The following is a 14,642-nucleotide window of genomic DNA, read 5'->3' as shown; positions in this document are numbered from 1 at the left end:
TAGAATTCTCGGGAAAGACAAGCCTCTGCCTCCCAGGTTCCGGGGAGGGTGGAACTCTAACAGTCACAGCCAGCAAGGAGACGAAGCAGATGTCACATCCACACTGGTGACCCCGAATACTCTGTCACTGTCCTTTAGATGTCTTCTCTACCCTGTTCTTCCCTCTGAAACTGCCCGCTCCACTCTCATGGAAATAGAGGTCAGCTCTTTACTGTTGGTAATTACTAGATAAAACCCATCCTCACAGCCTTAACTAGAATTGAGTACATGGGCTTCTGACAGACCCTCCACAGTGATCGCATGACCAGCCCCATCCTAGTAGCTGACAGCGCAGGGTTCACCAAGAGCCAGTTCTCCCATCTAATGTCACAAAACTACTTACCGAAGAGTGAACTTCTCTGCCAGGGAGCCACTGGTGAGAGAAACCAAAAAGGTGGCCGTGTCCCCTTCTCGGATGAGGTTCAGAGGGATCGAAAGGGCCACATTGTCATCGAGGGTCACCAAAGACCACCGCAGGTCATCCTGGGTAGGGTAGACCACCACGCTGCCGATCCTTTCCCGGGCGGGGAGCACTGGCTGAGGCTCCTCCTGTTCTGAGTGGATATTGTTTTCCCATTTGCCCTCCTCCTCCAGTGGGCACTGGCCGGCCTCGTTGGCTGGATAAAGTGCAAAGAAGAGTTCCATGGCTGTGCCACCCAGCAATGCTGGGATCTCCTCTCGGGGTTCAAGGTCCAGACCTGAGCTGAACCACTCAGGCAACAACTCCAGCTCTGCCACGCACAGCCCAGGGGCCCCCTGCAGCCGGCAGCTGGCTGCCACCTCCCTGGCCTCTGGGAAGGCAAACATCTTGACACACGGAAGATCATCCCCAGGGTCGTTTTCATCCCAGCCCATGCCAGTGACATAGAATAGTGTCTGCACTTTGGGTCTGTTGGAAAAGATGGAACTGTCGAGGATATGGGATTTGAGCCTCCAGTTGAAAGGGAACCTCTCCATATTTCCGAAAGGAGTGGGCGTGAGCAGGAAGTCCCAGGGCACCGTCTTCTCTACTGAGAAGGGACCGTAGCTGGCATTGATGGCCGGAGGGCTCTGGGCTCGGTGGATGAAGAGTGTGGCGGATCGGGCCTGCAGGCTGGCGTTGCGCATGAGGTCCTGGTTGGCCTCCTTGAGGAAGAAAGCCTCTTCTGCATCGGTGACGTGGAAGCCGGCTGGGAGATAGGCGGGCAGGGAAGAAAACTTCTGCAGGCTGTCTGCGGCGCCTCGACCTGTGCTCTCTGCACAAGAAAGAAGAGGAGAGTCAGGCTTCAAGGTCAGTTCTGCTCTGCAAGGAAATTAACCTAATGGCATCTCTGCCCACCATCCCAGCAAGGTGCTCCACGGCCACACAGCCCTTCTTCCCTTCCCATTACGGAAAAAGTCAAAGAATCTTAAGACTCTTCCAGAAAGGCCCAGTATGGAATGCAAAGGAGCCCCGCTGGCCAAAAATCCAACAGTCCTTGAGTTAAACAGTTGCCCCTCCAGAAGGGAAATGTTAACATTTCCCACACAAGGCAGGCAAGCATAGGGAATGAGTTAGAAGCCTAAGACTCCACTTGGGTTGGGTTATATACACTCTGCTCTTCTAACAGTGCATTTGGCAGCTGCTTACTGTGCAACATCCCTCTCTGAACAGTGCATCCAGCAACCTTGGATCCCTGCCTACTCCGGCTAAACTTACATGCCTCTCTCAATAATGAGATAGGATTCTCCTCCCATAACAACAAGCAAACTTAGACAGTTCCTATTCACATATCTTCCCAATGCATCCAGGTGTGAAGACGGGAAAGGCCAATCTGACCTGAACTGGTTTGTAATACATGTATCATAAGGCAAAATTGTGTCCTCAAGTGAGTTTGTAGGGAGACTCCCCGAGTTACCACCTTATGCACAACAAGGAGTATATAAAATTAAGACCAGATGCATCCTGGCAGGGTTCATGCACACACAACTAAACTTCTATTTTTTTGACGTGATGTGTGATGTTTGCAATCACATGTGCCATATCACATATATGTAGAGGTCATAGGATGACCTGCAGGAGTTGGTTCTCTCACCATATGTGTCCTGGGATCAAACTCAGGTCTTCAGGCTTAGCAGCAAGTGCCATTACCCACTGAGCCATCTCGCAAGCCCTAAACCTCTCTTTACATGTTATCCAATCTCAGGCATTTTATTATAGTAACGGAAGCAGATTATCACATATTTGACTCTATTTGGATAAAACTAAGATTTATATATGCATATGTACATGCATGTACTTATATCTGTGTGTCTACAAAAACCAACAAAGATTTTTTTTTGCTTTTTACTATTTATATTTCTACTTTCAATGTGTCGCAATAACTAAGTACTGTTCTTTAAAATGTGTAATACTCAGGCAGAAAGAGGCTGTGTGTGTGCTATGTGTTGTATATGTATATGTGTGCATGCATGCATGTGTGTGTGCATCTGTGTGCACTCATCTGTGTGTGTGTCATGTGTACATAAATGTGTGTGTGGTATGTGTGTTTGTTTGTACATGTGTGTATAGATATGTATGTGCATAAATAAGTATATGCATATAGTTTGTGGTTCGTGTGTGTGTGTGTGTGTGTGTGTGTGTGTGTGTGTGTGTGTGTTATCTAGCTTCTACCTTCAAGTGAAAAACATGACATTTTTCTTTCCAAGTCTGGATTACTTCACCAGATGAAATTCAAATTAGAGTCTGTTTAGGTATGCTGATTTCTGTGGGAGGCGGGGGGCTCTCCAAATAAGAAAATTACATTCCAGGTGATTTTGTCTGATGGAATAACTGACCAGCAGACCACAGTGAACAGGAAAAGATGACCCCCTTTGGGGGGGGCTCTGAGGACGCCTGGTCCTCCTAGGCTTCCCATTCTACCTTCTTCTAAACTCTAGGCCATTTCCAGGGCAGGGTTTAAATTCTGATTTATTTAGAAATTCAGAAAAGGAAATCAGAATAAACACACACACACATGTGCTCCATGATTCTTCGTGGAGTGATTCACTCCTTTATCTTTCATGTGGTTATGCTACCTCACTCAAAAGTCGATTCACCCGGACCTTAAGGTCGTGCCATCTCTCTTTGTTGGAGGCAAGGCCTCAGTTTTATCTGATACATCCCTTGGAGGCCTCACACCTGTCCCACCACCAATGAAGCAAAATGTGGCATGAACACTATCTCCCAGTCTCTATGGACAACCAGAGACATGCATAGCTGGGACCACATCCTCCCCTCCAATCAGATAGTAAGCAAACATGCTACCTTGATTTAGGAACATTTATGAAGCCCCGAGACTATCTTGGGAAGCACTCCAAACCTGGCCTGAGAAGCTAACGCTCCTCCCTCTGATTCCAAAATATCATAGAGAAGCAACATTCTCTTTCCCATGCTCAGGAAGCCCTGAGCTCGTGTATGAGATACGACTCAAGGCCTGTTTGAGGCAGGCACCAAGAGCAGGAAATGAGGAAGGCTTCAGGAAGCCAGCAGAAAGGACTGTGCATCCTGGCTTCCATATGAGCCAAAAAGTTAAGCCCAGGTTCAGAGGCAGCACAGAGTGTAACAGGAAGATGCAGTGACCGCTGTTATTCTGACACAAAAGACCAAGTGGAGGTGGAATTGAGCAAGTCTCAAGGAGTACTCGGGTTGGGGGGGGGGATGGAGGAGCATCAGGGGCTGCAATCACAGTCATTGCAAAGTAACTGAGACTGTCGTAGACTGCAACTTCCAAACCCAGAGGTCCCTAGATTATGTCTTTATTTCGAGAAAATGTTGACAAGGTAATTCCATTTGAATGAGGTCATCTGAATTAATCCTAACTCAACAATGATTACTGTCCTTACTGAAAGAAAGAGATCAGAGTACACACAAGCATAAACAGAAGATCCCAGAAGACTGAGGGAGACAGTTTCCATTGGCAAGCCAGGGAGAGATGCTTCGGAAGAAGCTGGACCCATTGACATGGTGACCTAAGACTTCCAGTCCAGGCTATGAGAAAACTAAACTGTTGTGCTTGTGGCACTGGGTTCTGGCTACCATGGCCAAGCACAGCTAGCTCAGCTGGCTATCTTTGACTTCCTCTAACCTGACACAATAATTATTCCTTCAACTTTCTCATCCCAGAGCACAAACAGACTCTCATTAGCCGGGGTGAGGCTCCGTGTGTGCACCCTGAGGTGCCTCTCACTCTCCCTCTATATTCTTCTATGGAGATAATTTTCGAGTTCTTCGGGATGAGCATGTGTTGCTTATCCAATCTGAGAGAAATATTGACACTCTTCTTTTAAAAAAAAATAAATAAAGATATGGAATTCAATTTTAAGTGGCAGACTGATTGCACGTGTTCCCATGTTCCCTGGCATTGCCATAGAACCCAGGCAGAAACAAAGCGCCAAAGTAGCAAAAGAAAGGCACCTATCAGCAAGAGATGGAGGGGGCATGTTTATGGGTAAGATGAGGGGGGTATCTGTGGGTAAGATGGGGGTGTCTGTGAGTAAGATGAAGGGGAATGTTTGTGGGTAAGATGGGGGTGCATTTGTGTGTAAGATGAGGGGGTATATTTGTAGGTAAGATGACGGGGATGTCTGCATTCTATAAGTGTGAAGTCATCTTATGGAGTCCACCCACCACTGGGAGGTGTTACAGCAGCTAGAGATGATGTTACAGCAGCCAGCTTTATGCTGGCTGGCCTTGCACTGTCAACTTGACAGAACGTGGAATTACCTAGAAGACACACTTTGGGGAGTGTTGTGAGGCTGTTTCCAGGAAGGCTTACCAAGGAGTAAAGAGCCACACTGAATGTGAGTGCGCTGTTGCATGCACTGGCGTCCTAGACTGAATGAAAAAGACCAGGAAGATGGCTCAACAGGTACAGACACTCGCCTCACAAGCCTGAAACCCCAAGACGGAGCTCTAGAAGCCACATTTTAAACAGGAGTCTGGAGAGATGGCTCAGTGATTAAAAGCATAGGCTGTTCTTCCAGAGGACCCAGGTTCAATTCCCAGCACCCACATGACCGCTCACAACTGCCTGTAACTCCAGTTCCAGGGTCTCTGGTGCCCTCACACAGACACACTCAGGTAAAACACCTATGCACATAAGAATAAATAAATCATTTTTTAAAGAAAGAAAAAAAAGCCAGATGTGATGTATATAACCCTCATGGAGAGATGGATGGTGGAAACATGAGAATCGCTCAAGGGACACCTGGTCTGGAACACATACCCTAGTGATTATAAACAGCCAGAGAGCCCCTGACTGATCGAGGTGTATACTGAGAACCAACTCCTAAAAGTTGTCCTATGATCTCAATATGTGGACTGTGGCATTGTATGCATCGCCCTCTCATACACAATTAATTAATTAATCAATTAGGAGAAAGCAAGTTGAGCCCTGGCGTTCATGTCTCTCTGCCTACTGTCCATGGACACACTATGACCAGCTGCCTCACGCTCCAGTCGCCATGCCTTCCCTCCAATGATGGACTGCATACCCTTAAACTGTGAGCCAACTGTGAGCCTGCCTTAAGTGGCTCCCATCATGTATTTTGCCACAGCTGTAAGTAAATAACACACCAGCTAATGCATCATCCATCAGCTAAGGCTCCTTGAAGTCTGGACTGCTGTGGCCCCACTCCTAGAAAAACTCAAATGATGAATGCATCCTGAAGGTAAACAGCTGCCTTCAGGCAGGAGAAAATCAAGATGGATGACTAAAGGGGCAGGGAGAGCTTTAAGCCCATGTGAAAGATTTCCATGGAGTAGCAGGCATAGAAAGAGCCTCATTAAATGGACTCTGTAGATCTCTTCATGACAGTAATTTTGACCTCCTATAGACACTGTCAGCTGCTAAACAGTAGGATGTTCTCAGGACCTCGTCCTAATTTCCATTTATATTTATTCTAAATTGGACACCTTGGAGATGTTAAGGAAGAGGAAAATGCTAAGTGATCCTGACAGCCCTGCTGCTGTCTGATTAGAACACAGATGAGGTCCACAGTGGGCAGGGAAGTTCCTAAGCAGGAGGCCTGGTGCTTCCATCACCTCCATTTATATAACACAGCCTCTCTGTGTGTCAGTTCTGTGTCGCTTTCTCCCTCCTGCCAGCCATGAGGTGACCAAGTAAAGTCACTTGCCACTATGCAAGTATGTTTGTGGGGGTATCATATGGAGAGACACTTACTTTGGACTTCTCACTAACTAATTTCTTCATTACTGAAATAAAAACTGATTTATTTGGGAGCCAGAGAGATGCCTCAGTGGCTAAGAGCACTGGCTGTTCTTGCAAAGGACCCAGGCTCTATTCCAAGCTCCCACATAGTGACTCACAACTATAACTCTGGTTCCAGTGGATCTTGTGCCCTCTTCTGGCCTCCATGGGTACTGCATGCACATGATGCTGATAAACTCACATAGGCACACATATATACATAGACATAAAAATAATAAGTAGGTAAATTAGTAAATTTTAAAATGATTCTTAAGGGTATGCATGATTCTTTTAAAGTGTTTGTCACACAAACATGAGGACCCAAGTTTGAGTCCCTATTACCTACTTAAAAAGCCAGGTATGATAGCTCTCACTTGGAATTCTAGCAATGAGGAGGCAAAAGGAAGAGGATTTCTGGGGCTCATTCAGAGTCTCCAAGTTCAATGAGAGACTCTGTCTCAAAAAAATAAGCTGGGAATTGATTGAGGAAGAAGCCTCGTGTTGACCTCTGACCTCCACACACTTGTACACATGTCACATACAAAGTAATTCTTTTCCATTTCTTATTTATCTCATGTGTGCACATGTGTGTACATGTGTGTACCACAGCATGTGAGTGGCAGTCAGGGGAGAGCTCCTTCTACCATGTGTGTTCTGGAGATCAATCGTAAGCCATTAGGCTTAGTGGCAAGTGCCTTTACCAGCTGGGCCACCCCACCAGCCCCATAAAATGATTCTTTCAAGCCACATAGTTCTTCACAGAGTTAGAACTAAGGTCCCTCGATGCTGGCTTCAGGACTCTAATGATGGATTCAGCATTCACACCACCACCGTCCCACATAGTCACAAATGTCCTCAAACGCACTAGTGGGAGGATGGCCTGTGTTGGGTATGGTAAAGGGGTGAGTCAGCAGATCACATGACAGAGTCACACAGACCAAGGTCTCATACACATTGTGCTGAAGAAAGAAGCAACCTCAGATAGTAACCACACACTTCATCTGAAAAATAAGGTTATCAGAGATGGCAAGAGTGACGTCCAAGGGTCGTTTCTTCTGGCCCTTCTGGACTGGCAGGAAGCTGAAGGAGATGCTACAGGTAGGATGTGGGCTTCTGGCATTGCTGTGTGTCAATCACTTGTGCTTGATGCTACCTATTCTGTGGTCATTTGGCACAAGCGACTCAAAAGAAAGAAAAAAACATAACACATAAGTTAACAACAAATCGCACTTGGCAGCTGGTTCGGGGACCAAAAGCCATTCATGGGGCTGCTTTCAAAGGAACTCCACTGTTTTCCAAAACAGAAAGCAAGCAGTAGAAGGAAACCAAAATGAAGCCACAACCACTCTGTGCAGGATTCCTGTGGGGAGGCATTCCAACCATGTGCCCTTGGGGTCTTCACCACCTCGATGGTCCTATGGACTTCCTGTTCTAACTGCTCAGGATGTCACTATGTCTCCCTGAATGTCCTAGAACTCATGATATAGACCAGCCTGGCCATAATGTGCAGAGATTCCCTCTGCCCCCGCCTCTGCCTCCACCTCCTGAATGCTGAGGTTAATGATAAGTGCCATACCACTCTCAGCTCCACCCCTTGCTGAGGGACTTCCAGTTGTGAGAAGGCAAACAGTCCTTTAAAAAAAAAAAGATTTATTTATTTTATGTATGTGAGCACACTGTCGTTCTCTTCAGACATACCAGAAGAGGGCATCAGATCCCATTATGGATGGTTGGGAGCCACCATGTGGTTGCTGGGAATTGAACTCAGGACCTCTGGAAGAGCAGTCTTGATACTGAGCCATCTCTCCAGCCCCAAATATCCTTTTTTTAAAAAATGGTATCTAGTACAATGAGAGAACATACAATGTACATCATTAAGGGGCTAGTATCATTCTGAGTGATGGCAGGTCTCCAAAAAGGGGATCAAAGATCTGGCTTGGAGTTGATGCAACTTGGCAATTAGTAGCCACTGAATGAGATTTGGTGCCAACAGTCAGGGAAATGGCTCAGCAGGTATAGATGTTCACAACCAAGCCTGACAACCTGATGTTGAACCTTGGAGCCCACATGGTAGGAAAGAACAGACTACTGCAAGTTGTCCTCTGACCTCTTCTTGTGCATTATGACATGCATGCCCCATAGACACAAGGGAATAAATGAATAGTTGCAAAAAGCAGCAGCCAGTTGCAGACCTACTGTGTGCCCATGGCTGTTCTAACTACATGGTTCATATGTGTTCTAAACGTGTTTATAGTCACTGGGTTCCACACATTTATTCTTTGCACAGACCTACAAAATACCTGCGTTATTTTCAAACCACTCGTACCGATATATGATTGTCACATGAATTTGTAGCGTGGTCCTAGCTGGGTAGAGATGTCAAAGTGGAAACACAGAGATGTCAAGAAACTAGTCTTCAATCACATAGCAGGGAAGAGGTGGAGCCAGCCCCCAACAGCTGGTTCCAGATCCCACCAAAACAAAGAGAGGCTCAACAGATGTGTTTAACTAGTCCTGTGACCTTGAAGTCTGAAGGGGGGAAAAGAGCTGTGAGAGTAAGGAACAGACACAGGGGCCCAGAAAGACGCCAACACAAGCCCCATCATAAGAGAAACACTCACTATAAAGAATCTTACTGGGAAGGAAAAATATCCCCCAAACCCCATGGTCCCCTTTCCTGGAATGTCAACCAAATGATATTGTGTGCACAGTCATGAGCTGGGAAAGAGGTGGGCTTTCACAGTTCCTAGCAGGTGCAGGCCACAGGAGCAGTCCAGGCTGCCTGAACCTGGCTGCCCCAACCAGGCTTGAAGGACAATACCGCCACCTGCTGGCCTCAACTGTCAACACAGAACGAAGCAGGTGCTGAGCCTGGCTTTGGAGAGAATAAAGGACTTTGGGGTTTGGGGGCATTCCTGCCCTCCCACAGAAGACCTTTGGGTGTGACACAGATCTAGGAGTCCAGTCTCTTCAAGTTCCCAAAATCACAACTTGGTGAGCTTCAGGCAAAAGTGGGGTCACCACCCCCAGACCAGGAGAAAGGGACCAGCAAGCAGTAACATAAGGCATTTGCCCTGAAGACTAAACTTTTCTTCCAGCAGGGGAAATACTCATGTCCCATGTTCCTGACCTGGAGAGATGCCCACTTCAGAACATTTGCCTAGAGAGGCCTCACACCCTCCTTGATGACATGTCTTCACCAGGTACAGGACCCTGGAGTGTAGCCTTGGGTCCTGGGGTACCAGGCTGAGACAGCAGCAATGGCAGGTATGGTGACCTTAAAGGCCACCATTCCTGAGTCCCTCCTTCCATACCTCTCACTGCAAGAAGTCACAGAACAGAGCAGGAGGCACCTGCCTGCCCATCACAATCCTTAAGTGACATTTCGGCTGTTATGTTACAGATGTCTACCCTCTAGGGGATTCGTTCCAATCTCAGACTAAAAATTGTCCCCTCCGTGCTGGAGAGATGGCTCAGCCGGTAAGAGCACGGGCTGCTCTTCCAAAGGCCTGGGTTTAATTCCCAGCACCTACATGGCAACTAACAACCATGTATAACGCCAGTTCTGTGAGATCTGATGCCCTCTTCTGGCCTCTGCAGGAAGTGCACACATGTGGTGCACAGACCTATTTGCAGGTGAAACACCCACACACATAACATTAACTTTTAATAAAAATTAAGAACTGTTCTTGATCCTCCTTTCATAGGCTACCTTCATGCTGAGAGGCCCCAACGGGAGGAAACCTTCAAAAGCTAGCACCAAGAGAGGTACGTATGGCCTATGTCAGCAACAGTGGATAACTTGAGTCACCAGGGCTCTGATGGAGACAGAAGCCATGTACAAATTGGACAACATAATGGTCCTTTTCCAGAGACCTTGGAGCTGAGGCAGGGGCATAAGTCTTGAACCCCCACTCAGGCACCCCACACACACACTGTACTGACCTCCACACCCCACAAAACAGCATCAAGCTACTGCTTACTGTGCAGTTGCCAGGACAACAGAACATCAGAGTGGGCTCTGCCTGGAGCTCCTGCTGTCTTTATTGAAAATGTGTCATCAAGGAGGGTGTGCAGCCTCTCTAGGCAAATGTTCTGAAGTGGGCGCCTCTGAGCCTGAGACCACTCCATTAAGGCAAGAGCGACTCTCTCTGAGCCTGAGGCAGCCAACACAGACAGCACTCATGAGTCCTGCAAAGTTCCAAGGCATGACAAGAGGCCAGGCTCCAGACACACACACACACACACACACAAGTCCTTTTCTCATCTTAAGGCATTCATAAATTGCCTCTCCCACTATCCATTTCTCTTCTCTTCCTTCAGGGAGAATCTTGGTAATAAAGGGTACATATGACCCCATTCAGGACATTTTTTGGGTCTTGAGGACTGGCGAGATGGTTCAGTGGGTAAAGGTCCTTGCTGCCAAACCTGATGATCTGAGTTCGATTCCCAGGACCCCACAAAGGTAAAAGGAGAAAACCCACTCCTGGAAGTTGGAAGTTGTCCTCTGATTTTTCACACTTCTGCTGTAGTATGGAGGTTCACACACACACACACACACACACACACACACACACACACACACAAAGTGTAATAAAACTAATTAAAAGCCAAAGCATGGAAGAGCGGTGGGAAACACTTGGCATGCCCGTGTGTACTGCTGTGCTTCCTGCCTGGCCTGAGGACATGGCACATGGCCACATCTCCTTAGCCTATCTACTTGACTGATGTAATGAGAACCCTAAGGCTTATGTGGGCAGGGCACTGGCTCTGCTCCGGCCTTGTGTTTTTGCTGTGCCTTCACCCGTATGCTCCTGGCACTCAGAAAAAGTAAGCAAGAGGCAGCTGTCCCCCAGAATCCGTCCGCCGCACCCGGTGTGCCAGATAATAAGTGTGGGATGGTGACCCAGGCTACCATATCTGCCCCTGATCGCCAGCTCTCTCCACTGGAATGACCTCAAAGAGCGCCATCACAAGCTCCCAGCTGGCACTACCTATCCAGTGGGCATAAGGAAGACACTGGGGCTCAGAGGGATTTAGTCGGTTGAACCTCAGAACCAGCATATCTCCATTTTTTGGGCTGCTGAAGATCATAAGACCCAGCTGTCACTGTGTGGTACAGCCACATGGGTGTGATTTCACTCAGAGCTCAGGGGAGCAAAATGGATCCCTTGGCCACGTAAAATGAACACATCTGGCCTTGAACGAGGTGTTTCCCACTTCTCTGGATTCATCTTGTGAACGCACCTGTCCAGGTGTGAAAGGCCACCTTCAAGGTTCCTCCTCGAAGGAAACCTTACATCAGCAGCCACAGAGGTAAAGTGTCTACAGGTTGGGAGAGGGGGATGCACACTGGCTCTAATAAGAGTCTTGGCCCTCTGAGCCCTGCTCACCCTCACAACTGCCCGAGGGAGGCATGGCTGATGGTCACCAGAACTACAACACCAGGAAGCAAAGTGGCACAGTGAACTTAAGAAATGAAGGCAAAGCCGGGGGTGGTGCCCTATACCTTTAATCCCAGCACTTGGGAGCAGAGGCTGGTGGATCTCAGTTTAAGGCCAGACTGGTTTACAAAGTTCCAGAACAACCAGGGCTGTTACAAAGAGAAACCCTGCCTCAAAACAAAAAAAACAAAAACAAAAAAAAAAAAAAAAGAAGAAGGCAAGTTTTTCCCCCTTCTGTGTTAGCTAAGGATTGGAGCAGCGATACATGTCACAGGCCAGTCATGCAATGAATTGCACACTGACAATACTGGTTAGAGAAGGCTCTCAAAAGCATATTGTAGATTCCATGATAAAAACAATGAGCAGATAAATATTATCTGCTACTATCTGTTAGGATATTATATATGTCAAACTATATATAGAGACTATATGTGTGAATGCACATATTATATATATATACATACATATATATGGAAGTGTAGAAAATGCATTTATATGCTTTTCCAAGTATAAAATAGCTCCAAACACATTGAGAAAGAGGCTAATATTGGTTGACTGTGGGGGAAAAAAAGTAACTAAGGTTAGTTAGGATTCGATTTTCTTTATAATTAGTTTTATAGTCTGAATTAGAACCATATGTGTGTATCATAGCTTTAAATGCATGAACAGGCTTGCTGCCATATGGTTTACAGACCATATAATGCATTCATTTAGTACAGATACCATACACCACCTAACATAGACCCTGGTCAGCCTCCAGCCTTGTTCCACCCACCTGGTATGATTATCTGTATGTTTCCTGTTCTAATATCTCTTCTGTTGCTGTGCTAAGACACCCTGATTAAAAGCAACTTAAGGGAGGGGGTGGTTTATTGTAGCTCACAAGTCCTTCAGAGCAGGGAAGTCACAGTAGCTGAAGCTTGAAGCCGTTGGTCACATGACATCCACAGTCATGTAACAGAGAAATGAATCCTGCCTGCTGCTTGCTCTCGGCTAGGCTTCTCCTCCCTTGTACTGTTGAGGGGCCCCTGCCTAGGAATGGTGCCTCCCACAGTGGGCTGGTCTTCCTGCATTCATTAACAATTGAGATAATGAGACAACTCATGCTTCTGTTGAGTTAAAACTAAGCAGCACACACCACATTCACAGGCTCAGTGGATGCGCCCAAGTGTGCCTGTGCCTTCACCAATTGTGTTATCTCCAGTTTCAGGTCCTGGTAGACAGCACTGTCAGTAACACATACACCTGAGTTTTCTTTTCCTTCAGGCAGGTACATGCAGAAGTAGAAGGACCCGGTCCTATGGCAGAAGCACATTGCTAGAAGCTGCCAACTGCTCTCAAAGACATTGTGTTGCTTTCCATCCCAGCCACCAAAAGGGATGGAATGTCACTTGGCTGCATCCTTACCAACACTCAATATTATCACTATTCACTCATCCCATCAAGTTTCACGGTGGTATGCTAACTCTTGGCTTGAATCTGTATTCCCCTTGTATCTAATAGGATTGAAATGTAGATGTCTGATCCGTAACTATACTACAGACACAGATAAACCAAGACTCCCTGATTCTCTTCTCAATATCAGACAGCCCTGAATCAGCAGTCTATACACAAAGACCCTGTGTCTCCAAGGCTCCTGAGTGAATATCAGAGACACCATCAGTGGGATCATTGGTGACAGCCTCCACAATCAGACATACGAGTAGCTCCCAACTGTGGTGGTTTGAATGTGAAATGTCCTCCCCAGGCTCTTGTGTTTGAACACTTCCTCCCCAGTAGGTGGCGCTGTTTGAGGAGGTTATGAAACCGTTAGGAAATAGAGCCTTACTGGAGGAAGTATGTCACAGGGAGTAGGCTTTGAGAATTTATAACCTCACCCTACTTCCTGTTCTTTTGCTCTACTTCCTATATGTAGTTGGTGATGAGCTCTCCCAGTTTCCTGTTTTGGCTGCCATGCCTCTCTCACCATGATGGGCTCTTTCTAGAACTGTAAACCCTAATAACCTCTTTCTCCTATAAGTTGCCCTGGTCATAGCTTTTATCACAGCAACTGAAGAGCACCCAGTCAGGGCAACTTGGACTTGCAACTGAGAGCCTGTAGGTACCTCCACGCCTCTAACCACATCCCTAGTGTCCCTGGGTCCCGGATCCCAAGGCCTGAGTCCTGAAGATAAGTTCCATGGGGGTCACAACAACAGCTCATGATGTATTTAAATGATTTCATCTCCATTTAAGTCATCCAGAGAGGCGGGGCTCCACTGGTTACCCACTCCCAGAATCTCCACTGCAGACAAGGATGTGGAGGGGGGCTCCCCCACCTAGCTCAGCTCCCCACACTCTCCCACCCCAGCCATTCCACCAGGCCCCCTCTAATGCCCTCCACATCCTGCCACAGGCCAGCTCCACCTGCTAACTGTCTCGAAGCTGGCTGGTAAATCTTATTAAAGCAATCCCCTCCTGAACCCAAATTATTACAGCCACCCTTATGGTAGAATAAAAATTAATTTTCTCAGCTATAATAAGAACGATAAGAATGAATCACTTGGGACCAAATAAAGATTACAATTAGTGCCAGCAGAATAAATCGAAGTTTAACGTGGGGCAGCTGTGGATTTGCTCCGATTTTCCTCTCCACTGTGGAGACTGGCCTCCCTCGTGGGCCTCGTGGATACAGTAGCTGTGGGGAGTCCCTGGAAGGAAGGGATGGACTCTGAGACAGCACCCAGGGGGGAGTCCAGGGAAGAGAAACGGTGCTGTTGAGAGCAACTCATGCTGTGGAGACAGTGGCCTCCCTCAGGTCCCTGTGGACCTGTATGGTCACTGAGCCACTCTGCATAGGTGCCCTCCTGGGAGTTGTTCCCAGCTTCCCCTGGGAACTTCCTCCTCTTTCTCCTCCCTGCTTCTTTTTTTTTTTTTTTTTTTTTTTTTTTTTTTTTTTTTTTTTTTTTTT

The 14,642-nt window shown here is 47.1% G+C and overlaps 1 protein-coding gene across 1 annotated transcript in view; it reads right to left on the bottom strand.

The window, feature by feature from the left end:
- Tmem132b (transmembrane protein 132B) overlaps window positions 1-14,642 on the bottom strand; it is a 250,718-nt gene that overhangs the window by 160,624 nt on the left and 75,452 nt on the right. Inside the window, exon 2 of the mRNA XM_029476908.1 lies at window positions 383-1,274. Coding sequence (XP_029332768.1) covers window positions 383-1,274 — 892 coding nt within the window. The remainder of the gene's footprint in view (window positions 1-382; window positions 1,275-14,642) is intronic.

Source organism: Mus caroli, chromosome 5 (genome assembly GCF_900094665.2).
Source record: "Mus caroli chromosome 5, CAROLI_EIJ_v1.1, whole genome shotgun sequence".
In the NCBI taxonomy this organism is placed as follows: Eukaryota; Metazoa; Chordata; class Mammalia; order Rodentia; family Muridae; genus Mus; species Mus caroli.
This window is presented reverse-complemented; position numbering and strand designations above follow the sequence as displayed.